This window comes from Heteronotia binoei, chromosome 18 (genome assembly GCF_032191835.1).
Source record: "Heteronotia binoei isolate CCM8104 ecotype False Entrance Well chromosome 18, APGP_CSIRO_Hbin_v1, whole genome shotgun sequence".
NCBI lineage: Eukaryota > Metazoa > Chordata > Lepidosauria > Squamata > Gekkonidae > Heteronotia > Heteronotia binoei.
The window spans coordinates 7571339-7597944 of record NC_083240.1 but is presented as its reverse complement, the minus strand read 5'-3'; the positions used below and the strand labels follow the sequence as shown (position 1 = coordinate 7597944).

Genomic DNA, 26606 nt, shown 5'->3' with positions numbered 1-26606 from the left:
GATTCTTCTGGGGTATCGTTGTACTGTATTGCTGGGTCCATTGCTTCCCCCACCCCCACATCCTCTATAACTGCACTACAAAAGCATAAGAACGCGAGAGAAACCATGTTGGATCAGGCCAATGGCCCATCCAGTCGAACACTCTGTGTCACACAGTGGCCAAAAAAACCTAGGTGCCATCAGGAGGTCCATCAGTGGGGTCAGGACACTAGAAACCCTCCTACCATTGCCCCCCAAGCACCAAGATGACAAAGCATCACTGCCCCTGACATAAGAACATATGAGAAGCCATGCTGGATCAGGCCAATGGCTCATCTAGTCCAACACTCTGTGTCTCACAATGGCCAAAACCCAGATGCCATCAGGAGGTCCACCAGTGGGGTCAGAACTCCAGAAGCCTTTCCACCATTGCTCCCCCTCAAGCACCAAGATGACAGAGCATCACTGCCCCATATGTAAGAACATATGAGAAGCCATGCCAATGGCCCATCCAGTCCAACACTCTGTGTCACACAGTGGCAAAAAAAAAGAACCAGGTGCCATCAGGAGGTCCATCAGTGGAGCCAGGACCTCAGATGCCCTCCCACTGTTGCCCCCCGCCCAAGCACCAAGAATACAGAGGATCACAGCCCCAGACCGAGAGTTTCAACAATAAGCTGTGGCTAATAGCCACTGATGGACCTCTGCTCCATATGTTGATCCAATCCCCTCTTGAAGCTGGCTATGCTTGAAGTTGCCACCACCTCCTGTGGCAGTGAATTCCATGTGTTAATCAAAGAGTCTGCTTTTGGTCTCGCCGCTCTGATCTAGTTGCAAACTTCAGTGCTGTACTTGCATCTAGTTTGGAGGTTTTGCCCAATTCCCATGAAGCTGACTAAATGCATTACAGAAACCGGTTTTATTTTCATTTCATTTATACCCTGCTTTTTCTCCATCGATGGGGACCCAAAGCGGCTTGCAACATACTCCTGGCCTCCATTTTATCTTCACAACAAGCCTGCAAGGCAGGCTGAGCTGAGTCTGTGACCTGCCCAAGGTCACCTACTAAGCTTTCATCATGACAGCATGAAGATTGGAAACTGGTCTTCCAGATTCTGGAGCCAAAATACAAATTACAGTGGCTGACCATCCATCTTGAGCCCGCTGACACCACTTTAAAATCCTTGGTCATTTTACAAAAAAATTTCTGTAAGGCCCTGATCCGGTTTAGGAGTGTGGTGCCCCCAGAAGCTCTGATGTTCCTCCCCATGGCTTTTCAGGTGCAGGAAGAAGATGATGATGATGATATTGAATGTATATCCCGCCCTATACTCTGAATCTCAGAGTCTCAGAGCAGTCACAATCTCCTTTGCCTTCTTTCCCACAACAAACATCCTGTGAGGAGGGTGGGGCTGAGAGAACTCTTACAGCAGCTGCCATTTCAAGGACATCTCCTACGAGAGCTATGGCTGCCCCAAGGCCATTCCAGCAGCTGGAAGTGGAGGAGTGGGGAATCAAACCCAGTTCTCCCAGATAAGAGTCCGCACACTTAACCACTACACCAAACTGGCTCTTTCAACTGGAACAGTTGAAAAGGCGCTAGTCGGGGGAGAGAAAAGGCGCTAATCGCTGTCCTGTGCACCTGGTTTTGAAAGGGGCCTTGTGGCGATTTTTAGAGAAGGACAACAGCTTTTAAAATGGTCTTGGCAGCAATGGGGCGGGTCTGTGGCCTCTGTCACTTGCATTTCAGCCCCTAATCTAGTGCTGTAACTGCTACAACCAGAGCTTTTTTGGTAGAAAAAGCCCAGCAGGAATCATTTGCATATTAGGCCACACCCCCTGATGCCAAGCCAGCTGGAACTGTCTTCCTGCTTGAAAAGGGAAAAAGCCATAGCTACAACACACTGGCTTTCAAAACAAAAGTTCCGAAGTCACAACCTGAGAATTCCTGTTTGTTTCCAAAGCAAGTGACTAGTCCTTAGATCGCAAAGACAAGTTTCTGAGCAAGGACTCGTAAAAACAAAACGACACTGCAAACAGAGCAGAGAAGGAAAAGAAATAATCTTTAGCACCTCCCTGCGGCAGGGGTGGAGGGGTGTTTTTCTCCTTCAACCCTAGCAAAACTTCCATTTCACTTTTCAAAATGTCCAATAGCAAATCTGGCCAGATAAATACCCATACTTGTGTGCTGCAACCACCCCTAAGTTAGCTGACAAACATTTCTGCAAGCCTCTGATATTGGATATTGGATTTATACCCCGTCCTCCACTCCGAATCTCAGAGTCTCAGAGCGGCTAACAATTTCCTTTACCTTCCTCCCCCACAACAGACACCCTGTGAGGAGAGTGGGGCTGACAGAGCTCTCCCAGAAGCTGCCCTTTCAAGGACAACCTCTGCCAGAGCTCTGGCTGGTCCAAGGCCATTTGAGCAGGTGCAAGTGGAGGAGTGGGGAATCAAACCCGGTTCTCCCAAATAAGAGCCCACGCACTTCACCACTACACCAAACTGGCTCTCTCTGGAAGCAGCTATGCAAAATTACCTGAGTCCAGAGACCCATCGCGAATCCAGAGTTGCATAGGGAGGGGCAGTGGCTCAGCAGCAGAGCCTCTGCTTGGCATGCACAAGGTCCCAGGTTCAATCCCTGGCATCTCCAGTTAAAGATGAACTAGGCAGGAGGTGATGTGAAAGACCTCAGCCAGAGATCCTGGAGAGCCACTGCCAGTCTGAAAAGACAATACTGACCATGATGGACTGAGGGTCTGATTCAGTCTAAGGCAGCTTTGGGTGTGCCCTTTTTCTTTCCAGCTAAGCACACAGACCAGGTGGGATGAATGAGAAAACGGGGGGGGGGGAGGGGGGCTGGGAAGTTATTCTAACTATCTGCAAAGAAGCTACACAGCAGCGCTTCCCCCCCCTAACATGAATCAGTTCTAATAATGGCCATAGCCGGAAGCTAATTGGTTTGAACCTCATGAACAAAAGTGCCTGCTGAGAGGGGCACCTGTCTTTCACCTCTCCTCCCAGACAAGAGACACTTGAAGCCTGAGGCAAGAAATGAAGACATTTGAGTTTCCTCTTCTGGCCTTACCTAGAAATCCTGTTCACCTGCTGCCTGCCCTATAGGCCTCCACTGTTTATCTAAGGCTCCTGGATATGCGACAAGGACCACAAGACGACCCTCCCTTTCAGAGGCAAGAGGTGCCCCAGACATTTGCTTCCAGGTCAAGGTCAAGGCAGAAAGTCCGGCTCCTCTGCTGCTGCGTGGCCAACTGTGTGCGACTTCGCAGTACTGACCCCTTGACATTTCCTGCATCCAACAGTTCTCACTGTGAGATGGCTCTTCCTCTAGTTCAGAGTGCCCTACCTCTGGAGCCTATACGCCTGGATCCTGTGCGTAAGAACTAGCTTGGTGGAGTGGCTGGATCCGGGAAACCCAGCTTTGAATCCCCTCTCTGCCACAGCTAGCCTGCTGGGTGACTTTGGGCCAGTCACATACCCCTCTTGGTCAGGCCTACCTAATCGACTTTTCAGGGTGGTTTTGAGGACAGAACGGAGGGGAGGAGAATGATGGAAGCAGCTTTGGGTCCCTGCTGGGGAGAAAGACTGAATATAAATAAAATGAAACAAATAAAGAATAGCACTCATCTCCTACTCTCTGGGCTTTTTTTGTAGCAGGAGCCCTTCTGCATATTAGGCCACATACCTCTAATATAGCCCATTGTCCAAGAGCTTACAGGGCTCTTCTTACAGGGCCTGCTGTAAGCTCCAGGAGGATTGGTTATATCAGGGGGTGTGGCCTAATATGCAAAGGAGTTCCTGCTACAAAAAAAGCCCTGCCTACTCTGTATCGCCAACCTTAAAGAAAGCCCTTTCAAAAAGTCAACTGGTCCATAAGGTATCCAGCTAAGGAACATCTCTCCCTTTTTGCTACATAGATGTCCTTCATCAATTGATCTGAAATATCTAGAATGGGTTCCAGGACTTCTTGAGGGTGAAAGATGATGATGATTTTATTATTTATTAGAAGATCTGTGAATTGCCTTATCCCAGCCAATACCGGGCTCTAGGCAATGTATATCACCATAAAATACATATAAAATCAGTAGATCCAATTAATTAAAAACAGTTTACAACCAGTGTTCCCTCTAAGCTGAGTTAGCGTGAGCTAGCTCACAGTTTTTTAGCCTCCGGCTCACACATTTTTGTCTTTGCTCAGGAAAAATGGCCCCAGAGCAAGCTAATTTATGCTAATTTAGCTCACAACTTTAATGCCAGTAGCTCACACAGTAGAATTTTGGCTCACAAGACTCTACAGCTTAGAGGGAGTAAATTACAACCCGATGACATTCTTTGTAAGGTTCAGCTTTTGAGGCATAGGGAGCAGAGAATTCCCCCTGGGGGGTGAGGAAGAGCGGGGTGCCAGCCCAACAACTGTAGCTATCCTCAAGCAGAAGCTTGGCAAAACATCTCTGCTTTGCAGGCCCTGCGGCAGAGCGTTCCACCAGGTTGGAGCCAGGACCTTTTCAGGACTGAAAAAGTCCTGGCCCCAACCTGGTGGAACGCTCTGCCGCAGGGCCTGCAAAGCAGAGATGTCCTCGTTGAGGACGGCCAGACCTCTTTGGTGCCAGGGATCACCAGCAGAATCGTCCCCCCACCTCCTACCACAGGAAACTGCTTTTGATGCAGAGGGGAGTTTCAAAAGCAGATTCAAGCTGCACTGCATTTCCCCAAGAATCCTTGCACTTATACTTACTAACCAGAACCATTGTTAAAAATATGGAGTGTTCCCAGTTCAGACATATTCTCCAAAGGAAAGTCAGTTTTATGAGAACCGGACAAACCCCTCAAACTAGACGCAAGTACAGTGCTGGAGAACTTTGCAACTAGATCAGAGAGTCTGCTTTCGGTCTTGCCTCTCTTGGACAGAACCCTCCCCCATCCCCCTACCACGGCAAACTGCTTTTGATGCAGAGGAGAGTTTCAAAAGCAGATTGCGATACCACTCAGTGTGTGTGTATGCGTGTGTGTTGCTTCTGCTGTTATAAGAGCCGAGGTGGGGGTGTTAAAATCCCATTAGACATGCTTCGAACCCTTGGTATGCCCAAAGTAACTCTTTGCATTCCAGCGAAGAGTTTTGGGGTTTTTTTCCTGTACAATTCCTCCCCTGAAAAAGGAAGAAAAAGCAAGCAACATGGAAGGAAATGAGGCGCACGCTGCTTTCAGCTGCTTTCGTTATTAATCTCGAGCATTCGGCAAGAAAGGGAAGCCAGACGAAATCGTTTTGCAAGGACGACGCTTTCATCTGGGTTGGAAATAGTTGGAAAGACGCAGAAGCTTAACCAGACCTACCCAAGCTGTGGGGGGAAGGAGATATGTGTGTGTGTGGGGGGGGTCGGCATAAATTAAGAGTCATGCTCATTAAGGGACGTGTCTCTCTTGCAGCCTGATTTGAGAAAGGAAGAATCCTTTTGAGCGTGGAGGAAAGATGACTCAGACACCAGCCTCCCAGCATCCGATCCCCTCTGCCCCCTCCCCTTTGGCAAATGTCAACCGTCCCACACTTCAAAAACTAGACGACTTAAAAAAAAAAAAGAGCACTTACCTTTTGGGGACTCACTTCGGGATTTCTTGTTTTCCAGAGGACATTCACTGCTGCTGTTGGGAGAACAGGCTCTTCTCTTGCCTAAAACTTCATCTGAAAGGGGGAGGGGGAAGAAGAGAGAAAAAGAATTAGATAAAAAGATGGACTCTTTCCCCCCCTTTCATCCAGGGACTTGGGAAGCATTTTCGCGAGCACAGCACACATCCAAGCTAAAAGAGGGAGGAGGGGAGGAGGGACGGGGTGGAGGGGGTGCGGAGGGGAAGTCATCTTGAATGCTCAGATATGCTTTCCTAATCATTCAGCCCAAAGGGACGCGATCGCCCGTCAACGCCGCTGATCAATGGCAACCGTTTCCAGCCATAAATTTGGAAATCTAGTTTATTTCCTTACTGAACTGCATCGTTTGATCGGCTGCCTTCCGTCCCCCTGGCGAATCCTCCTTTTTCATGCCCTGATGCAAAACAGCTGGGGTCTTGGCGGGTGGTGATGGGGGGAGAGGGAGGGAGAGAGAGGAAACCACCCCCCACACCGAGAACTCCCCCCCCCACTCTCTTGTGATCTCAAAAGCCTGAGCAATCTTCTCCCCTTTCGACTGCCTGGAAAACTCAGCCGCTGCCTCTATGCTGTTGTAGCAAGCCGGCGCAAAATACCTAGTATACAATTACAGCATCTTCTCTTTCCCTCCCTCTCCCTCTCCCCCACCCTCCCCCCTTCTCCTCCTGTATAGATTTAAAATCAATATCCACCCCTAATAATGCAGGGAGGGGGGGGGTCTGAAAAAGAATGTTGTTGAATACAGGCAAGGAAGACGAGACTGCTAGTCACTGCAAGCATCAGAGGCAAAAACAGTGGCAGCCTCTTTCTCCCCAGCCCCCCAAGTACGACGCTTGGGGTTTCACAGGCATGGCTGATTCTATGTGCCACGATTCTGCAAGATCACAGGGGAAACCAAAAAAAGCAGTACTTGGATACAGAATTCCACTTTCTCGAGGATTTCAGGATTCATTTTAAAATAAAGAGGAAGGTAGGTTCCTGGCTGCTGAAATCTTACAACATGCAGGGCAGGAGTGCGTGGGCAGCCTTCTCTGTAATTCCCCCCCTCCCCGTACTGAGCGGAACAGTTCACATCCCGAGCAGAATATAAATGCCGTAATCTTAAAATGGGCAATGGGCAGCGCAAGACCCTGCGTGGCTCTGGATTGCTGCTGAGCGGGGCTTCCTGTGTTAATGAGCCGCTGCTCAAGCGCACAGCTTAGAGCAAACACTGGAATAAGGTTTCCAGAGGTTACGGAGATGAGGCTTTGATGCCCCATGTACCTCCTGACTGCTCTTCCGTGACTAGCAAACCAGAATAAATTGGGCAGAATAGGGAAAGCTGCAGAATGAGCAGAGCAAAGAAGAGAAAACGATGCAAATCTGCACCATCTATTTTGATTCCAGAGTGGAGATTCTCTTGCTGCAGAACATGGACTGCCTGGGCTGGCGATCCATATTCTGCAGTTCAGAACAGCTCAATTTTACGCTCTAGATCAGGGATGTCGAACTCATTTGTTATGAGGCCCAGATCTGGCATAAATGAGACCTTGTCAGGCCAGGCCATGCATGTCATAAAATGGAATGCCATACAGCAGAGATAGAAACTTTATAAAGAACACAGGCAAACACAAATATATATATTTTAAAACCTAAACTAAAACATGCTTAAAAGAATAGCACTCTTGCAATATTTTATTTAACAGCCTCTGATAACTGACACCTCTTGCTCTGAATTATTGCATCAAAATCTAAAGACAATGTCTGTGCTGTAGCAATCTTGAGTATGCTGTCCAGGTGTATATCTGTAAGTTGCAAACCTACTCTTGATTTATTGACATTCATTACAGAAAATCTCATGGTCAATGCTTTGAGTCTAAGACTCTAGGGAAAACATGAAATGGCTGGGCATTGCGAGCTTCTGCACATAAGTTGCTTCATGTGCTGGTCAGTCAATGGAGAAAATAGAGGCTTTGCTCTATAGCTTTGCAGGCCTGGCAAAGCAAGCTGTGATGCAGAAGGAAGCAAGAGAGAGAGAGAGAGAGAGAGAAGGAAGCAGATGACAGTGAGTTGCTCACTGGCCCAATAGGAGCCCCCCGAGGGCCTCATTCAGTCCTCGGGCCGCACATTTGACACCTCTGCTCTAGATAGTTTATGCAGCTTTGCATCATTGCTGGGGGGGAGGGGTCCGCAGTGTTCCAGGCTTCTGCAACCTGAAACGTTCACTCCTCCTAAGTGCATCAGTTTTCTAAGTTCAGAATGTTGCATGATTCATAAGAACATAAGAGAAGACATGTTGGATCAGGCCAATGACCCATCCAGTCCAACACTCTGTGTCACATAAGAACATCAGAGAAGCCATGTTGAATCAGGCCAATGGCCCATCCAGTCCAACATTCTGTGTCACATAAGAACATAAAAGAAGCCATACTGGATCAGGCCAATGGCCCATCCAGTCCAACACTGTGTCACATAAGAACTTAAGAGAAGCCATGTTGGATCAGGCCAATGGCCCATCCATTCCAACACTCTGTGTCACATAAGAGAAGCCATGTTGGATCAGGCCAATGGCCCATCCAGTCCAACATTCTGTGTCACATAAGAACATAAAAGAAGCCATATTGGATCAGGCCAATGGCCCATCCAGTCCAACTCTCTGTGTCACATAAGAACATCAGAGAAGCCATGTTGGATTAGGCCAATGGCCCATCCAGTCCAACATTCTGTGTCACATAAGAACATAAAAGAAGCCATATTGGATCAGGCCAATGGCCCATCCAGTCCAACACTGTGTCACATAAGAACTTAAGAGAAGCCATGTTGGATCAGGCCAATGGCCCATCCAGTCCAACTCTCTGTGTCACATAAGAACATAAAAGAAGCCATGTTGGATCAGGCCAATGGCCCATCCAGTCCAACTCTCTGTGACACAGAAGAACATAAGAGAAGCCATGTTGGATCAGGCCAATGGCCCATCCAGTCCAACTCTCTGTGACACAGAAGAACATAAGAGAAGCCATGTTGGATCAGGCCAATGGCCCATCCAGTCCAACTCTCTGTGTCACATAAGAACATCAGAGAAGCCATGTTGGATTAGGCCAATGGCCCATCCAGTCCAACATTCTGTGTCACATAAGAACATAAAAGAAGCCATACTGGATCAGGCCAATGGCCCATCCAGTCCAACACTGTGTCACATAAGAACTTAAGAGAAGCCATGTTGGATCAGGCCAATGGCCCATCCAGTCCAACTCTCTGTGTCACATAAGAACATAAGAGAAGCCATGCTGGATCAGGCCAATGGCCCATCCAGTCCAACACTCTGTGTCACAGAAGAACATAAGAGAAGCCATGTTGGATCAGGCCAATGGCCCATCCAGTCCAACTCTCTGTGTCACATAAGAACATAAAAGAAGCCCTGTTGGATCAGGCCAATGGCCCATCCAGTCCAACTCTCTGTGACACAGAAGAACATAAGAGAAGCCATATTGGATCAGGCCAATGGCCCATCCAGTCCAACACTCTGTGTCACACAGTGGCCAAAAAAAACAAGTGCCATCAGGAGGTCCACCAGTGGGGCTAGAAGCCCTCCCACTGTGCCCCCCCCAAGCACCAAGAATACAGAGCATCACAGTTTGAACTTCTACTCACTAGCCCTCCCTGCTTTAGCCTTCATTTACAAGCCATGTATTTCCCTCATATCTTATCACCGACCCTATCAATTCTTTTGCAATCAGCTGAATGAAGCTCCAAAAGACTGTTCCCAAACAAATTATTTACTTATTTATTTTAGCATCTGCCTGTCTTGCTGGGACCGGGGAAAGATTACAATTATTGAATGTGGGGGGGGGGGGGCAGAGGGGGGTGCTTGCCCTGGGCGCTGACAGGGGGTGTGTGCCATATTGGGTATGGAGTCCATTGTATTCTATGGGACCATAAGATAGAATGGCCCATAAGGGGGCACCATTTTTTATTTTGCCCCCCCTCAAAAAACACATAGATCCGGTCCTGCTATTGAAACAGTTGCATGTTCCAAATGGCTTCCCAATGAATTATATCGGATATATATCTGAACAGGGTTGAGAGGGGGGCAGCGGAGACCTTCACCCCTCTAGGCCCTGAGGGCAGGTGGGGGGAGTTGGCCCTCTCCCCTTTGGGCATTCCTTTCTTTTCTCTCTTACACAATGAATTACACAGACAAAGCTACCTTATACTGAATCAGACCCCTGGTCCGTCTAGGTCAGTATTGTTTACTCAGACCGGCAGGAGGTCTTTTTCATCACCTACTACCTGGTACTTTCAACTGGAGATGCTGGGGATTGAACCTGGGACCTTCTGCATGAGCAGAAGCTCTGGCCACTGAGCCGCAACCTCTATCCAATCATCAACACCAGTAATTGTCTCCTCAGACTGGGCAGTGGCTCTCCAAGCACAAGTCTTTCACATCCCCCACCACTTGGTCCTTTTAGCTGTAGATGCTGGGGATTGAACCAGGGACCTTCTGCATGCAAAGCAGAGGCTTTTCCACTGAGCCACGCCCCTTCAGGAATGACAGCCATTCCTTTATAAGCAAGAAAATAAAATGCTGCCCGAAGGAGATAGTGACGAAAGAGGAGGAGGTTGGATATATACCCCACCCTCAGAGCTTCAGAGCTTCTTACAATCCCTTTCCAGAGAGCCCGTTTGGTGTAGTGGTTAAGTGTGCGGACTATTATCTGGGAGAACAGGGTTTGATTCCCCACTCCTCCACTTGCACCTGGCTTGGAATGGCCTTGAGTCAACCATAGCTCTGGCAGAGGTTGTCCTTCAAAGGGTGGCTTCTGTGAGAGTCCTCTCAGCCCCACCCACCTCACAGGGTGTCTGTTGTGGGGGGGGGGGGAGATAAAGGAGATTGTGAGCTGCTCTGAGACTCTGAGTGGAGGGCAGGATATAAATCCAATGTCTTCTTCCTCTTTTTCCCTTCCTCTCCCCACAACAGAAACCCTGTGAGGTGGGGCCTTCCATTTCACACTTAAAAGATGATGATATTGGATTTATATCCCGCCCTATACTCTGAATCTCAGAGTGGTCACAATCTCCCCTACATTCCCCACACATACACACAACAGAGACCCTGTGAGGTAGGTGGGGCTGAGAGTTTTTACAGCAGCTGCCCTTTCAAGGACAACTCCTAGGAGAGCTATGGCTAACCCAAGGCCATTCTAGCAGGTGCAAGTGGAGGAGCGGGGAATCAAACTCAGTTCTCCCAGATAAGAGTCCGCGCACTTAACCACTACACCAAATTGGCTCTCTAGGCCACACAGAGGGGCATTTCACCAAGCTCTGGAGATAGCAATGAGGCAGCCCAGTGGCCAGCCCCAGCCCCAGCCTGCAAAGGACGTAGCCTCCTCATTGCCAATTCCTTCTTGGGAATCTGCTCCTGCGCCTTGAAGAGGGCCCGGCAGGGAGAAAGTGAGGAAAGCTGAAGTGCAGCTTTGTGATGGGAAAAAACCTGCCCTTCTAATGAGGCATATCCTGCAAACTGCACAAACAGACATACGGACCCATAGCAACAGTGGGGATGGGGCGGGGGGAAGACAAGGAGGCCATTCACACCAAGCTACCCCTGGCCAAGCATGAAGGCCACAGAGAGCAGGAAGAGGCCTGTGCTCTCCGTTGCTCCGGGCAACGCCTGGGACGGGCCCTCCTGGGCAGCCTCTTGCCAGGGCACGTGCAGAGAGTTTGCCTGGGGTAGGGAGGAGGGGGACCCCTAGCAACCACATCCCTAGCAACGGGCTTGTTCGCTCCCCCCACCCCCCGCCCCGTTCGGCGAGAGGCAGCGCCCGGATTGCAGCCTCCTAACTTCTAAAGCACAATGGCTCGGCAGGTGAAAGGCGCTCGGCGGGTTCCCCTGCGGGCCGCACGCCGCCCCTCGGCTGTGCCCTTTGCTGGCAGGACTCAGTGGGACAAAGAGAGAGAAAGGGGAGAGGTCATGGGAATTACAGGGTGTAATTGAACAGAGGGCAGCCGGGACGGGGAGGAAGAAATGATTAGAGAGGAGCGTCCAGAAGGAGAAGATTAGACCGGTTCACTTCAATTGCTGCCTGATGCTTCGTTGCCGCACCCTTGGCCAGTCTTGCTCCACAGCCCTCCCCCCCTCAAATAAAGCCTTTGAGTTTTAGTCCCCTTTCCTCCCACAGCCCTGATGACCCTAATCTGCACAGAAGGGGGGAGGTTCCCTCCCAAGTCACTTTTCCCAAACTCTGCCCCCCCCACCCTCCGCTTCTCTTTTAGCACTTAATTTAACATTTTTATGCCACCTCTGTAAAGGAAGTCACCCAAGGTGGTTTACAGGGTAAACAATAATATGTGTGCTAGTTACTCTAAAAAGAATTTAGAATAGAATGATCCTCCAAAATATCAGCTGGGGAGAAAAATGAGGAAGAGGAGGAGGAGGAGAAGAAGAAGAAGAAGAAATTGGATTTATATCCTGCCCTATACTCTGAATCTCAGAGTGGCTTACAATCTCCTTTTACCTTCCCCCTCCCCCACAACAGACACGCTGTGAGGCAGCTGGGGCTGAGAGAGCTCTGGTAGAAACTGCTCTTGAGCAGAACAGCTGTGAGAGAACTTGTGGCTGACTCAAGGTCACATCAGCAGGCGCATGTGGAGGAGTGGGGAATCAAACCCAGTTCTCCCAGATAAGAGTCTGTGCACTTAACCACTACACCAAATTGAAATATCCCAGATGCAAAATATATTAAAAAAGAAAAGCAGCAGCAACCCAAATAAACCCCAAATTTGAGAGGCGCGACACCTTGCCCTTGACAAAGGCCTAGGGAAGACCTCTGCAAGGGATTTGCAATGCTTGTTCTGGCTAACTGTTTGGAAGAGCCAAAGGGAGCCCAGCTCTCTGATTCTTTTGGTTCGGTTTAATGAACTGTGGCGCAGAGTGGCAAAGCTGCAGTACTGCAGTCGAAGCCCTCCGCTCACAACTTGAGTTCGATCCCAGTGAAAGCTGGTTCAGGTAGCTGGCTCAAGGTTGACTCAGCCTTCAATCCTTCCGAGGTCGGTCAAATGAGTACCCAGCTTGCTGGGGCAAAAGTGTAGATCAGGGGTGGCCAACGGTAGCTCTCCAGATGTTTTTTGCCTACAATTCCCATCAGCCCCAGCCATTGGCCATGCTGGCTGGGGCTGATGGGAGTTGTAGGCAAAAAACATCTGGAGAGCTACCGTTGGCCACCCCTGGTGTAGATGACTGGGGAAGGCAATGGCAAACCATCCTGTAAAAAGTCTGCTGTGAAAACGTTGTGAACAATATCACCCTAGAGACGAAAACAACTGGTGCTTGCACAGGGGACTACCTTTACCTTTAATGACACAATCCTCTCTGGTCTGCCTCCCCCAAAGTCATGTCTAAGGAGCACCTGGGAGGGAGGGGGGGGGTTGCTGCAAAGGCATCTGCTGGGCTCACCTGCAATAAGGCCATTTACGAGGGGAGGTGCGCAGGCATGCCCTGTGAAATGCGCTTTTACAGCATGTGCCGGGCCATAAAGAGGTGGTAAAAATTCATAGTATGGAAAACAAGCCTAGCTATTCCCTTTTTGCAAGGAGGGAAGAGACGCAGGTTAATTCTGCATGCTGTGCACACAGATTTCGCATGCAGGATGCTGTGCTTGAAGGCTGCTCTCTCGCTGTAAGATGGAACGTTGCACGATATGGAATGGTTAAAATAAAGGCTTGGTGCGGACACGGCACGAACACAAGTTAACGCTGAATAAGGCTTTAACCGCTGTCCAAACTCACTTGGTTTATCAAATGAGATTCAGCTACTGGCTCACTGCACAATGTAGCAATAACCAGGTATAGAAGAACCCCTGCCTTAAACCAGGTTTAGCAAACTTGCTTCACAGTGCAGTCAAAACGAGAATCCTGGTTGTCACTAACGGCAGCTAACACACTAAACCATGGTTAAGGTCACAAAAGGGAGTGGTGGAAAGGAGAATTTGTGAAAGGAAGTCAAGGGAGCCCCTGTTTTTGAGGCCACGGTTTGCAGCATGAAAGGACCGATCTAGGTTCTCTGGTAGAATTTCAGAACCTGGTCCCAAGTGCTGGGGGATATGACAAAACCAAGAAAAACAAGACTGTGCAGAAAGAAAGAAGACTGTGTCCTTCATCTGAGAAGTATTTTGAGATTGACTCCCCCCCCCCCCACCAAAGTGCCCAAATTAATCAAGGTAGCTGGCATCACCCAATATTCATCCAATGAAGATAACCAAAAATATCAGCAGTAATCATTTCTAAATCTAATTTCAAGGCAGTTGAAACGTACTCATTTCTGTTTCGTTTGTCCTTTCTGAGGGCCTTCCACAGAATCACAGCCATTTTCTTAACTCGCCAGGGAATCTCAGAACAGCCCCCGCACGTAGCCAATTCAGCCTCAGCATCAAAACATTACAAGCCCACAAACATTTTTGCTAGCCCGTGAATTCCTCTCCACCTACGCTAGCTTTGCATGGACCCCTAATGGAAAATTTTTCAAAAAGGAATCTCGTGTTCTTTCAGCTGATGCAACCTTTTCAGCCTAGTCACCTGGAGCCAATTTTTACTCCTTGCAGGTAACCAGAAGAGCGGTTATCTGCGAGTCTTCTTAGCCTGTTCAAGTGCAAAAGTGGTCCACATGCTCACCTGATGGGAAATTCTGAACGTAGCACCTCGGGCCGCTTAGCTATCGCCATGGCGACGTGCGAGGCCTACGCCAGCGAACGGACGCGTCTTCCGCCAGCCAGCCTGACAATCCCCCAGTGCCCATCGCCGTTTTATTTTGTAAAGGCCTCGGCCTTTCTGAAGCGGGCCGTTCGGAGATAGCTGTCTCACAGGGAAGCTGCCGGGAGAGCTGTGCCCTTCCCGTCACTTAAACGTCCGACCGCGCTCGTTCGGCCCCCACCGGCCCGTGACAGGCTTTGACAGCCAGACTCCTTAATTCCTTTTTCTTATTCCCTTAATCTGTCATCTTTATCAGGCCGGGGAAGTGCCAAGCGGCGTGCTGGAGCCCCAGCCCCGATCAATCTCCACATTACAGCTGACAGAATGGTGCTAATAACTTATTGATCTCGTGTTTGCCGAGCCCCGCCGGGGCCGAAAAGGCTGCCATTGATTGGCTTGAGGGAAAAAGAACCTCTCAGCTAAGCACCGAGCGGAAAGCCCTCAAATTGTCTTCTTCCCAAGGAGCTCAAAGACAGAGCGAGGGCGGCAGAGGGAAGGGGAGGAGTGGGAAAGAGAGGTGGGGGGGGGAGAGAGAGAGAACATGGGAAGGGAAGAAGGAAGGAGCCAGAATGTGTTCTTTTTTAAAAGGCCTATTTAAACACCCACGTCTGAGGCGGAAGGGTCACCACGGGGTGAGTTTCCCTCTAAATACATGCAGCAAAGTGATCCTGTCAAATTTCTTTTTGCTGCTTGGCAATTCTCCGGGTAGGTTACAGGGAACAGCTTATGGGGGGTTAAAAAGATTGGGTTAGCGCATGAATACAGAAGAGGAAGTTCTCTTAGGGTGATCCGTAGGGCTTTTTTTTGTAGCAGGAACTCCTTTGCATATTAGGCCATGCCCCTCTTATGCAGCCAATCCCCCAAGAGCTTACAGGGCTCTTCTTACAGAGCCTATTGCAAACTCTTGGAGGATTGGCTACAACAGGGGAGTGTGGCTTAATATGTAAAGGAGTTCCTGCTACAAAAAAAGCTCTGGTGATCCACCTCAGAAAGATTCACATGAACAGAGAGGAGAAGCTCACTGCGAAGGAACGGAGGCCTGACCTGAATGCCCCAGGCTGTCTGGATCTCATCAGATCTGGGAAGCTAACCAGGGTTGTCTCTGCTTAGTACTCGGATGGAAGACCCCCAAGGGAGTTCCAGGGTCTCTGTGCAGAGGCAGGCAATGGCTAGCCACCTCTGTTTGTCTCTTGCCTGACTTAGATGGTCTAGGTTGGACCAATCTTGTCTGATCTGGGAAGCTAACCAGGGTCGTCCCTGCTTAGTACTTGGATGGAAGACCACCAAGGGAGTCTGTGCAGAGGCAGGCAGTGGGAAACCACCTCTGCCCTGCCCTGGATGGCCCAGGCTATTCCAATCTTGTCACATCTCAGAAGCTAAGCAGGGTTGACCCTGGTCAGTACTTGGATGGGAGACCACTGAGGATAGTCCAGGGCAGAGGTGGCCAAATTTGCTTACTGTAAGAGGGAGGGAAGAAAATAGACGGGGGAGGAAGAGACGGAATGAAAGCAACTTTAACTTCAGATGCATTCTCCAAGCAGCTGACGGGGCACTGGGGGAGTTCTGAGAGCCGCATAAGGCTCCCGAGCCACAGTTTGGCCACTCCTGGTCCACCACGGCTAAACTACCTCTGAACGTCTCTTGCCTCGAAAAGCCTATGGAGCAGCTTCAAATCAATTGTGACTTGATGGCAAAAGGAGTGGAAAGAGATACATAGCAGGAAACTGGCAAAAGCAAACTAGAGAATGCAAAGCCAAAGCAAAGGTTATGGAGAGCCTGTTTTCAGATGCTCTCTCTCACTGCAACCTTACCCACCTGTGTACCTAAGGACACCTGAGATATACAAGACTAGTATGGAAGAGCTGCATCTCAGGCACTCAGACACAGGGCAATGGTAAGCATTTTTTAGAGCAGCAGTCCTCAACCTGGGGATACAACACCAGCCACAGTGTTTACTGGTACTCATTTCCTTCTTCCCAAAAGCAAAGAGGCAGTCCTGCCTTTCCTCCATCTCACTTCAACACAAGGTTCTTCAGAAGAGTCCAAGGGGGCTCAGTGGCAGAGCCTCTCCTTGGCATGCAGAAGGTCCCAGGTTCAACCCCCGGCATCTCCAGTTAAAAGGGGCTAGGCATTAGGTAATGCGAAAGAGCACTGCCTGAGACTCTGGGAAGCAGCTGCCAGTCTGAGCTGACAATACTGACATCAACATCAAGAAGATCAGAGTCTTGGAGTCTCAGAGCAGCTCCTTTCCTTCCTCCCTTACAACAGACACCCTGTGAGGTGGGTGGGGCTGAGAGAGCTCTCACAGCAGCTGCCCTTCCAAGGACGACCTCTGCCAGAGCTATGGCTGACCCAAGGCCATTCCAGCAGCTGGAGGAGTGGGGAATCAAACCCGGTTCTCCCAGGTAAGAGCCCGCACACTTAACTACCACACCAAACTGGCTCTCTTGATAGACCAAGGATATGATTTCGTATAAGGCAGCTCCCTGCATCCGCCTGGGGTGTCCACCAAAACATGACTGCTTCCATCGTCAACTTGGAACCACGCAACATTTTGTTTCTGGACGTGCCGCCCCCATCTTGGCAGCCAATTCTGGGTGCTGCCCACTCCCTCTTTTCAGAATTCTCACTGGCTCGACAAGGTTGGGGACTTCTGATATAGAGGAAGCAATGCTGTAAGATGCAGTGAGAGACAGACACAGTGAACGCAGACAACGCAAAAGGCTCAGAAAGAGAACAGAACACAAATCTAAAAGTGGAGAAATGGGAAGGGGGAAGGAAGGCAAGCAAGTGAGAAATTGAAAAAGGGGTGATTTGCACAGGAAAGTCTCCCCCGAGTTCCTAATTGGTTGGGCTCTTCCCTCCCACCCTGGGACGCAGCTGCTCCCCAGCCAATTAGTTTCCCACTGCTAGAAAGAGCGCAGCATCAGCTAAGCACCCGCCCTGGCAGCCGTGTTCAATACCTCGCTTTTGCAGGGAGGGGGAGAGGGGCCCCTGATTAATTTATGAGCACCGGCCCCACTAGGCGCTTAACCCTTTCACCTCCAAAGCCTGCAGATCCACTGCTCAGTTCAAAACCTGAGTCTCTGGGAAGACAGAATCTTACTGGAATAAAGGGACCTGAAAATGCGCAAGACAAAACGGTTTGATTCGTTTCATTGGAATAGTTGGAAATCGAGCAAGCCAGTTAAAACTAGGCCTTATTTTTCCCCCTTCTGAGGAAAGGAAAGGAAAAAACAGGTTCTTGTATCTAACAACAGTGCTGATTCTATGAACTTGGGCAGATCGCAAGGACAGGAAGAGTCGCATCGGTGCTTCGTTCTCCTGGCCCCTCCTTACATGCCAAAGGAAATGCTGGTCACCGCTCATAAACTCAGTAGTCATGGGATAAGAGGACAAGCCCTCTTGTGTATTAAAAACTTGTTAATTAATAGGAAACAGAGAGAGAGTATAAATGGGCAGTTTTCACATTGGAGGGTGGTAAGCAGTGGAGTACCACAGGACTCATTACTAGCTCCATTGCTTTTTAACTTATTCATTAATGATCTGGAGTTGTGAAGTGGCTAAGTTTGCAGACGACATTACATCTTTCAAGGTGGTGAGAAGCAGGAAGGATTGTGAGGGGCTCCAAAGGGATCTGTCGAGGCTGGGCGAGCAGGCATTAACAGGGCAAATGAGGTTCAACATGGGCAAGTGCAAAGTAATGATGTTGATGATATTGGATTTATATCCCGCCCACCACTGTGAATTTCAGAGATTCAGAATGGATCACAATCTCCTTTATCTTCCTTCCCCACAACAGACACCCTGTGAGGTGGGTGGGGCTGAGAGGGCTCTCACAGCAGCTGCCCTTTCAAGGACAACCTCTGCCAGAGCTATGGCTGACCCAAGACCATTCCAGCAGGTGCAAGTGGAGGAGTGGGGAATCAAACCCGGTTCCCGCAGATAAGAGTCCGTGCACTTAACCACTACACCAAACTGGCTCTCTAATGCACATTGGAGCAAAAAATCCTGACTATGAATACATGTTGATGGGGTCTGAACTGGCAGAGGCTGACCAGGGGAGTAGGGGTAGATAAATCACTGAAAATGTCACTTGGTGTGCAAAGGCAATAAAAAAGGCAAATGCTATGCTAGGAATTATTAGGAACGGAAGTGAAAACTAATCAGCCGGTATCATAATGCTCCTGTATAAATCGATGGTGCAGCCTCATTTGGAAAACTATGGTCAGTTCTAGTCACTGCACCTCAAAAAAGTACAGAAAAGGGCAACTAAAATGATTAAGGCGATAGAACACTTTCCCTAAGAAGAAAGGTTGGAGAGGTTAGAGCTCTGGCTTGGAGAAGCCACGGCTGAGGAGTGACATGATAGAGGTTTACAAAATTATGCATGGGATAAAGAAGTACTTTTCTTCCCTTCTCACAATACAAGAACTCATGGGCACTCAATGAAATTAATGGACAGGAGGCTTAGAACAGATAAAAGGAAGCACTTCACCCAAAGAGTAATTATTAACATATGGAATTCACTGCCACAGAAAGTGGTGGTGGCTACAAGCATCAAGAAGGGACCGGATTAGCCCCAAAGTGTAACTGGGATTGCTCTGTTTGGGGCAATGATGTTCTGTATTCTTGGTGCTTGAGGGGCCACTATGGGAAGGCTTCTGGAATCTGGCCCCACTGGTGGACCTCCTGATGGCATCTGGTTGTTGGCTACTGTGTGACACAGAGTGTTGGACTGGATAGGCCACTGGCCTGATCCAACATGGCTTCTCTTATGTTCTTCTGTGACATAGAGTGTTGGACTGGATGGGCCACTGGCCTGATCCAACATGGCTTCTCTTATGTTCTTGTGTGACACAGAGTGTTGGACTGGAGGGGCCACTGGCCTGATCCAACATGGCTTCTCTTATGTTCTTGTGTGACACAGAGTGTTGGACTGGAGGGGCCACTGGCCTGATCCAACATGGCTTCTCTTATGTTCCTGTGTGACACAGAGTGTTGGACTGGAGGGGCCACTGGCTGATCCAACATGGCTTCTCTTATGTTCTTATGTGACACAGAGTGTTGGACTGGAGGGGCCACTGGCGTGATCCAACAGGGCTTCTCTTATGTTCTTATGTGACACAGAGTGCTGGACTGGAGGGGCCATTGGCTGATCCAACATGGCTTCTCTTATGTTCTTATGTGGCACAGAGTGTTGGACTGGATGGGCCACTGGCCTGATCCAACATGGCTTCTCTTATGTTCTTCTGTGACACAGAGTGTTGGACTGGATGGGCCATTGGCCTGATCCAACATGGCTTCTCTTATGTTCTTCTGTGACACAGAGTGTTGGACTGGATAGGCCACTGGCCTGATCCAACATGGCTTCTCTTATGCACTTATGTCCTTAATCCCACTGGACTATTGCTTGAACCATGCCCTGAGCATCGTTTCTTCACTCCAAAAGTCACAGCCCATCCATAGCCAGGAGCCTTGTACTGTTATGATCCATTGTAAACTGCCTTGGTAATCATCAGATCAATAGGCAGGTATAAATCTTTAAATCACATACATAAAATTCAGCTTCTGGGGTTGATAAATGTTATTTGGTGAATAACTTTGCAGGCAAATTTGCCCTGAATATAGATGGGAGACAGAAGCAGATGCGAAGGATTTCCCTATATCAGGGGTCCTCAGCATTTCCAAGCCTATGGGCTCCCCTGTGCGAATTCTAACACAGGGTGGTGGGCGCAACCTCAAAATGGAGGTGGAGTCCACCACACACAGAGAGGAAGCGGAAGTGCAAGGAGAAAGAGGAGTAAATTTTAAAAATATACTGGGAAAGAGGAGTTGGAGAGAGAGAATAAAACTGTCACGTTCTCAGGGTGCAGGCAGGCAGGAGTCCAAAGCCAGCCCAAGGTCAAAGTCCAGGAAGTCAAGCAGGAGCCATGTCACCAATGCAAAATCACAAACCGGAATCAGAAGTCAATGTCCAAAAGCCAAAAGGTCAGGGTGCCAAGGAAATCAAGCAGGTCAGGATCAGGAATCGGGAAGGAGCGTGGATGCAAGCCAGAGAATAGACTTGTTGCTTCCACAAGGTTACCAGGTCCTGGGTGGGAGCTATATGGGAGTCTCAATCAGCCTGCTCCCCTGGGTGGCAGTGACTCTGCTAGAACTCAGGGCTGAGAGATCCAAAGCATCGGCGTGCCTCATGTCTTCGCTCTGAAAGTTCTTTCCGGAGCCTGCTTTGAACTCTTGAGTTGGGAGGAGGAGAGCTTGGAGGAGATTGATCGTCAACAGCTGACACTGGTGCCTGGAGAGTGATTGATGGGCCAGCTGCTGTTTGTTCAGCTGAGGAACTGGCTGGCAACTCTTCCAGGTCTGTTAACCCTTTCAGCTCCTCGTCACGGCTCATGACAAAAACCAACACTATTATGGTAGCTGTCACGAAAATATTATTTAAATCCGCTCAGCCAATCAGATTTCAAATGGGCAGTAAGAGCCCCAATTAGGAAGGTGCCCCAATGTGCTTTCTAAAAACACTTGGCGGGTACCAGGGTTTTTTTTTTTGTAGTAAAAGCCCAGCAGAAACTCATTTGCATGCTAGGCTATAACCCCTAACAGCACCATTGTTTCACACAGGGCTTTTTGCAGGGAAAAAAAGACCAGCAGGAACTCATTTGCATATTAGGCCACACCCCCATGATACCACCATTGTTTCTCACATGGCCTTTTCTATGAAAAAGCCCAGCAGGAACTCATTTGAATATTAGGCCACACACCCTGATGCTACCATTGTTTCACGCAGCACTCTTTGTAGGAAACGCCCAGCAGGAACTCATTTGCATATTAAGCCACACCCCTGATGTCGCCATAGTTACACAGGGTGTTTTGTGGGAAAAGACCAGCAGGAACTCATTTGCGTATTAGGCCACGCCCTCTGACACCAAGCCAGTCAGAACTCCATTCCTGGGCATTCCTGCTCCAAAAAAAGCCATGGTGGGTACTGGGAAAGGTGTTGATGGGCACCAAGGTGTACCTGGAATCACTCTGGGGCCCCCTGCCCTGGAAGTTAGGACCCCGGTTCACCAGTATATATGCCTCGTCATCTCAGGGTCTGGATTCAAAAATCAAATAATCTTTCAAGGCAACACCGTGACTCAAACACTTTTTCTCAGGTCCACACTAGAGATTTTGGAGAAGTGGAAATTCCTCCTGAAAATTGTTTTTGATCTGCTGCAGTGAAAAGAAAAGAAGAGGACTATAGATTTATACCTGCCCTTCTCTCTGAATCAGAGTCTCAAAGAGGCTTAAAAGGTAGTCCCCCGTGCAAGCACCAGTCGTTTCCGACTCTGGGGTGACGTCGCATCACAACGTTTTCACGGCAGACTTGTTTTTACGGGGTGGTTTGTCATTGCCTTCCCCAGTCATCTACACTTCCCCCCAGCAAGCTGGGTACTCATTTTACCGACCTCCGAAGGATGGAAGGCTGAGTCAACTTTGAGCCGGCTACCTGAACCCAGCTTCTGCTGGGATCGAACTTAGGTCGTGAGCAGAGCTTGGACTGCAATACTGCAGCTTACCACTCTGCACCACGTGGCTCCTTAGAGCAGTTTACAATCTCCTTTATCTTCTTCCTCCACAACAGACACCCTGTGAGAGCTCTCCCAGAAGCTGCCCTTTCAAGGACAGCTCTGCAACAGCTATGGCTGGCCCAAGGCCATTCCAGCAGCTGCAAGTGGAGGAGTGGGGAATCAAACCCGGTCCTCCCAGATAGGAGTCTGCACATGTACCCATTACACCAAACAACCTCTTCCCCCCTCTCCCCCATCACCGGTTTCTTTTTCTCCTCCTTCCTGCACTGGCCACATAAACGTTTTGACCAGGTCAGCGAACATATATTTCACAGGATGATGTCACAACCATGCAGCCAATCAGGCTTGGCTGTGGGATGACCTCACCGACAGCACTTGTAAGTGGGGACCATTTAAACGAGTAAGCTGACGTGTTCAAAATGAGCCCCTGGCCTCCAAAAAAGGGGGAGGGATCAGAGAAGAGAGGCATTGTTGAGCAAGGTCAAAAGCGGTTGTGGAAAACAGTCTGTGGCTTTGGACCAGCTCTGGAAGGAACTAAGAGACCCTGGCTAGAGCCTACCCGCAGACATGCCAGAGATTTCCTTCTGACAGGCCCCCTCTGTGTGAGCTCTCCCCTCCTCCTCCTCCTCCGCCAACCGCCCGTCTCGCTTTTGCATGCCCCGGCAGAGTGAATTAGCCAAACGGGATAGAAGGGATTGGATTTGTTTACAGACACGCAGGGAGCTTCTCGGGGAGCCTCTAAAGCTCTGTTTGATGTGCAAACCGCCGGCTTTGCCCGCCATGCTTTTGTCAGGCGGCCCCAGCTCCTCTCCGCTCATCCCTTTGTGTGTCGCTCTCAATTAAGATTAAAAAGGGCCTTCTGCCATCCCCCCGTCTCACGCACACCGAGAAAATCCCTTTGTGGCGAGAAAGACGGCAGCACCTTCCCCGTTTATCTGATCCCCCTGGTGGGGGTGGGGGAGAATAAAAGGCCTACGGTTCCCGCTCCAAATCCCGCTGCAGGGTTAGAACAGATTTTGCAACGAACATTGGCCAGATTTACTCCCGTCTGCACTAACTGCCGGTTTTGTTTTGGATTTTCCCAGGGCAGATTCTTGGGAAGAGGTGGATTACTTATAGAAGACGAGGACCCAAACAACAGATTAAAAGGTAAAAGTAGCACCCCATGCAAGCACCAGCTGTTTCTGACTCTAGGGTGACGTTGCACCACGACGTTTACACAGCAGACTTTTTTACAGGGTGGTTTGCCATTGCCTTCCCCAGTCTTCTACGCTTTCCCCCCAGCAAGCTGGGTGCTCATTTTACCAACCTCGGAAGGATAGAAGGCTGAGTCAACCTGAGCCAGCTACCAGAACCAGCTTCCGCTGGGATTGAACTCAGGTCGTGAGCAGAGAATTCAGACTGCAGTACTGCAGCTTTACCACTCTGTGCCAGGGGGCTCTTAAAGGTAAAGGTAGTCCCCTGTGCAAGCACCAGTTGTTTCCGACTCTGGGGTGACGTCCAATCGTGATGTTTTCATGGCAGACTTTTTACAGGGTGGTTTGTCATTGTCTTCCCCAGTCATCTATACTCCCCGCCCCCCCGCAGCAAACTGAGTACTCATTTTTCCAACCTTGGAAGGATGGAAGGCTGAGTCCACCTGGAGCCGCCTCCTTGAACCCAGCTTCCACCGGGATTGAACTCAGGTCGTGAGCTTGGACTGCAGTACCTCAGCTTTGCCACTCTACGCCACGGGGCTGCCTTAAACAACAGATGAGGCGGCCTAAGGATTGCCAGCTCTGGGTTGGGAAATACCTGGAGATCTGAGGGGTGGAGCCTGAAGAGGGTGGGGTTTGGGGAGGGGAGGGACTTCAGTGGGGTATCATGCCACAGAGTCCGCCCTCCAAAGCGGCCATTTTCTCCAAGGGAACTGATCTCTCTGTCACCTGGGGACCAGCTGTAATTCTGGGAGATTTCCAGTCACCGGCAACTCAGAGTGGCCCTCACACGTAAAAGAGAAGGTCAGGGGTTTGGGGCCATGCTAAAGAAAGATCCTTGTCAGAAACAGACATCCACAACCTTCCTAGTTATTGTTACACCCCCTCCCTCAACCCCCAACCCCCCCACCCCGATTTCCAGAGTTTTTCTTGCAGTCATGAAGGACAGAAACTTGGCAGTTTTTCAAGGACTGACACACACACATCAGACATCCTATTCCACAAACTGCAAGTTTTGAGATTCGACACCTACGCGTCGTCGTTTTTGCCTGAAGAGCCACAGGAAAGGTTCCCGTCCCTGATTACAACCACCTAAACGACTGAAACATTTCTACCGCACACCCTCTGCTACAAGCTCAGCAGGCAGATGGCTCCGATTCATCTCAAGGAGGACTTTCTTTTACCCCTGCCCGGTGTGCGTGCCAGCCTCGGCTGCTCGGAAATGGGTGGGGAGACAGCGGAGAGGCTGGCAAAAACTAGATCAGGGGTGGCTAAACTGTGGTTTGGGAGCCACATGTGGCTCTTTAACACATATTAGAATCATAGAATCGTAGAGTTTGAAGGGACCTCCAGGGTCATCTAGTCCAACCCCCTGAACAATGCAGGAAACTCACAAACACCTCCCCCTAAGTTCACAGGATCTTCATTGCTGTCAGATGGCCATCCAGCCTCTGTTTAAAAACCTCCAAGGAAGGAGAGCCCACCACCTCCCGAGGCGGTCAAGAAGTTCTTCCTAATGTTGAGCTGGAAACTCTTTTGATTTAATTTCAACCCGTTGGTTCTGGTCCTACCTTCTGGAGCCACAGAAAACAATTCCACACCATCTTCTATAGGACAGCCCTTCAAGTCCTTGAAGAAGGTGATCATATCACCTCTCAGCCACCTCCTCTCCAGGCTATTGTGTGGCTTGAAGCCCCCACCACCTCAGCTTGGAGAAGCCCCCACCACCTCAGCTTGGAGAAGGCATTTGACTCTTGATCAGCTTGGAGAAGGCATTTGGCTCTTGATCAGCTTGGAGAAGGCATTTGACTCTTTTACCGTTTTCGCACACAGCTTACCTCGCAGTCACAATCCTGTTCCCTCCCCTCCTCAGCGTCTGTCGGATTTCCCACCATCTGCGTCGGAGTTACAGGAAGTGTGGCTTTTGCGTAGCAAACGTAAACTGGGTTTTAGCGGTTTACGTTTGCTACGCAAAAGCTGTGGCACTTCCTGTAACTTCGGCGCAGATGGTGGGAAATCTGACCAGACGCTGCGGAGGGAACAGGATTGTGACTGTGAGGTAAGCTGTGTGCGAAAACGGTCTTTAAATCACATCTCCAAGCGAAGCCAGCTGGTGGCTTGGAGGATGCATTTAAAGTTAAAGTTGCTCTCTTTCCACCTCCCCTACCCTTATCTATTTGCTTTTCTTCCTTCCCTCAAACACCTGGCATTAATGTCTTGTGTCTCTCAAACATCTGATGTTTATTCTTTCATTAAGCAAGTTTGGCCACCCCTGAACTAGATCCACCGGGTGCTAATGCAATGCTATTTCTGCTAAAAGGGGGCCAGGCTTAGCCTAGCTCTGTGTCAATACGCCTACTTTTAGCAGAGCGTTCCACCCACTACCGCCTCAGTTGACCTTAGGCTGCAGCTCAGTGGAAGAGCTTCTGCTTTGCACACAGAAGGTCCCTGGTTCAATCCCCGGCAGCTCCAGTTAAAAGGATCAAGCATTGGGTGATGTGAAAGAGACTCTGGAGAAGCCACTGCCAGTCTGCGTAGATAAGACTGACCAAGACAGACCCTTGAGCTGATCCAGTATAATGAAACTTCATGTGTCTTCCTCTGACAATGGGTAGGATGATGCCAGCAGGCACGACCCGGCCTGCTTTTGGCAGCAAGCTCTACCCCCTGACCACCCGTCCACTGAATCCCTTACAAATAAGGTTGTCAGGTTCAACTCAGGAAATATCTAGGGACTTTGGGAGTGGAGCCAGGAGACATTGGGGGTGGAGTCAGGAGCAAGTTTGTGAGAAGCATGATTGAACTCCAAAGGGAGTTCTGGTCATCACATTTAAAGCGACTGCACTTGTTCAAAATGCCTTCCCTTCATTAGAAATAATGCAGCATGGGGGTCACCTTCTTTTGGAGCCCATAGAATTGGACCCCCTTGTCCAATCATTTTGAAACGTGGGGAGTTTTTTGAGAAGAGGCACCAAATGCTATGTTGAAGATGTGGTGCATCTACCTCAAAAAACAGCCCCGTGGGGCCCCGAATACTCACAGATCGATTCTTCATTATACCCTACAGAAACCAGTCCCCGTAGGGATAATGCAGTGCCCAGTGGACACACAACTTTCTAATAAACCTGAAATGGGGGGGGAGGGCCTCCAAACCAGGGGGGCCCCTGCCCCCAACGGGGGTTGTCAACCCAACTTACAAGCTCCCCCCTGGAATTCAGAAGCCTCAAACCTCCTCTGCTTTTAACAAGCAGCAACAGTGATTCAGACTTCTGCAGCAACCGTCCTGTGCGGTACTGTTAACTGAACAGCACTCAAGTACATTGACGTGTACTATATGGCAACTTGCTTGGTTCTCAGTAGTTAGAACCAGGGCTTTTTCTTGAGCAGGAATGCACAGGAATGCAGTTCCAGCTGGCTTGGCACGAGGGGGTATGGCCTAATATGCAAACGAGTCATTCCTGGGCTTTTTCT

At 49.6% G+C, this 26606-nt stretch overlaps 1 protein-coding gene across 1 annotated transcript in view; it reads right to left on the bottom strand.

Annotated features, from left to right (window-relative positions):
• Positions 1 to 26606, bottom strand: part of SAMD11 (sterile alpha motif domain containing 11) — a 226145-nt gene that overhangs the window by 73260 nt on the left and 126279 nt on the right. Inside the window, 1 exon segment of the mRNA XM_060259593.1 lies at positions 5582 to 5674. Coding sequence (XP_060115576.1) covers positions 5582 to 5674 — 93 coding nt within the window.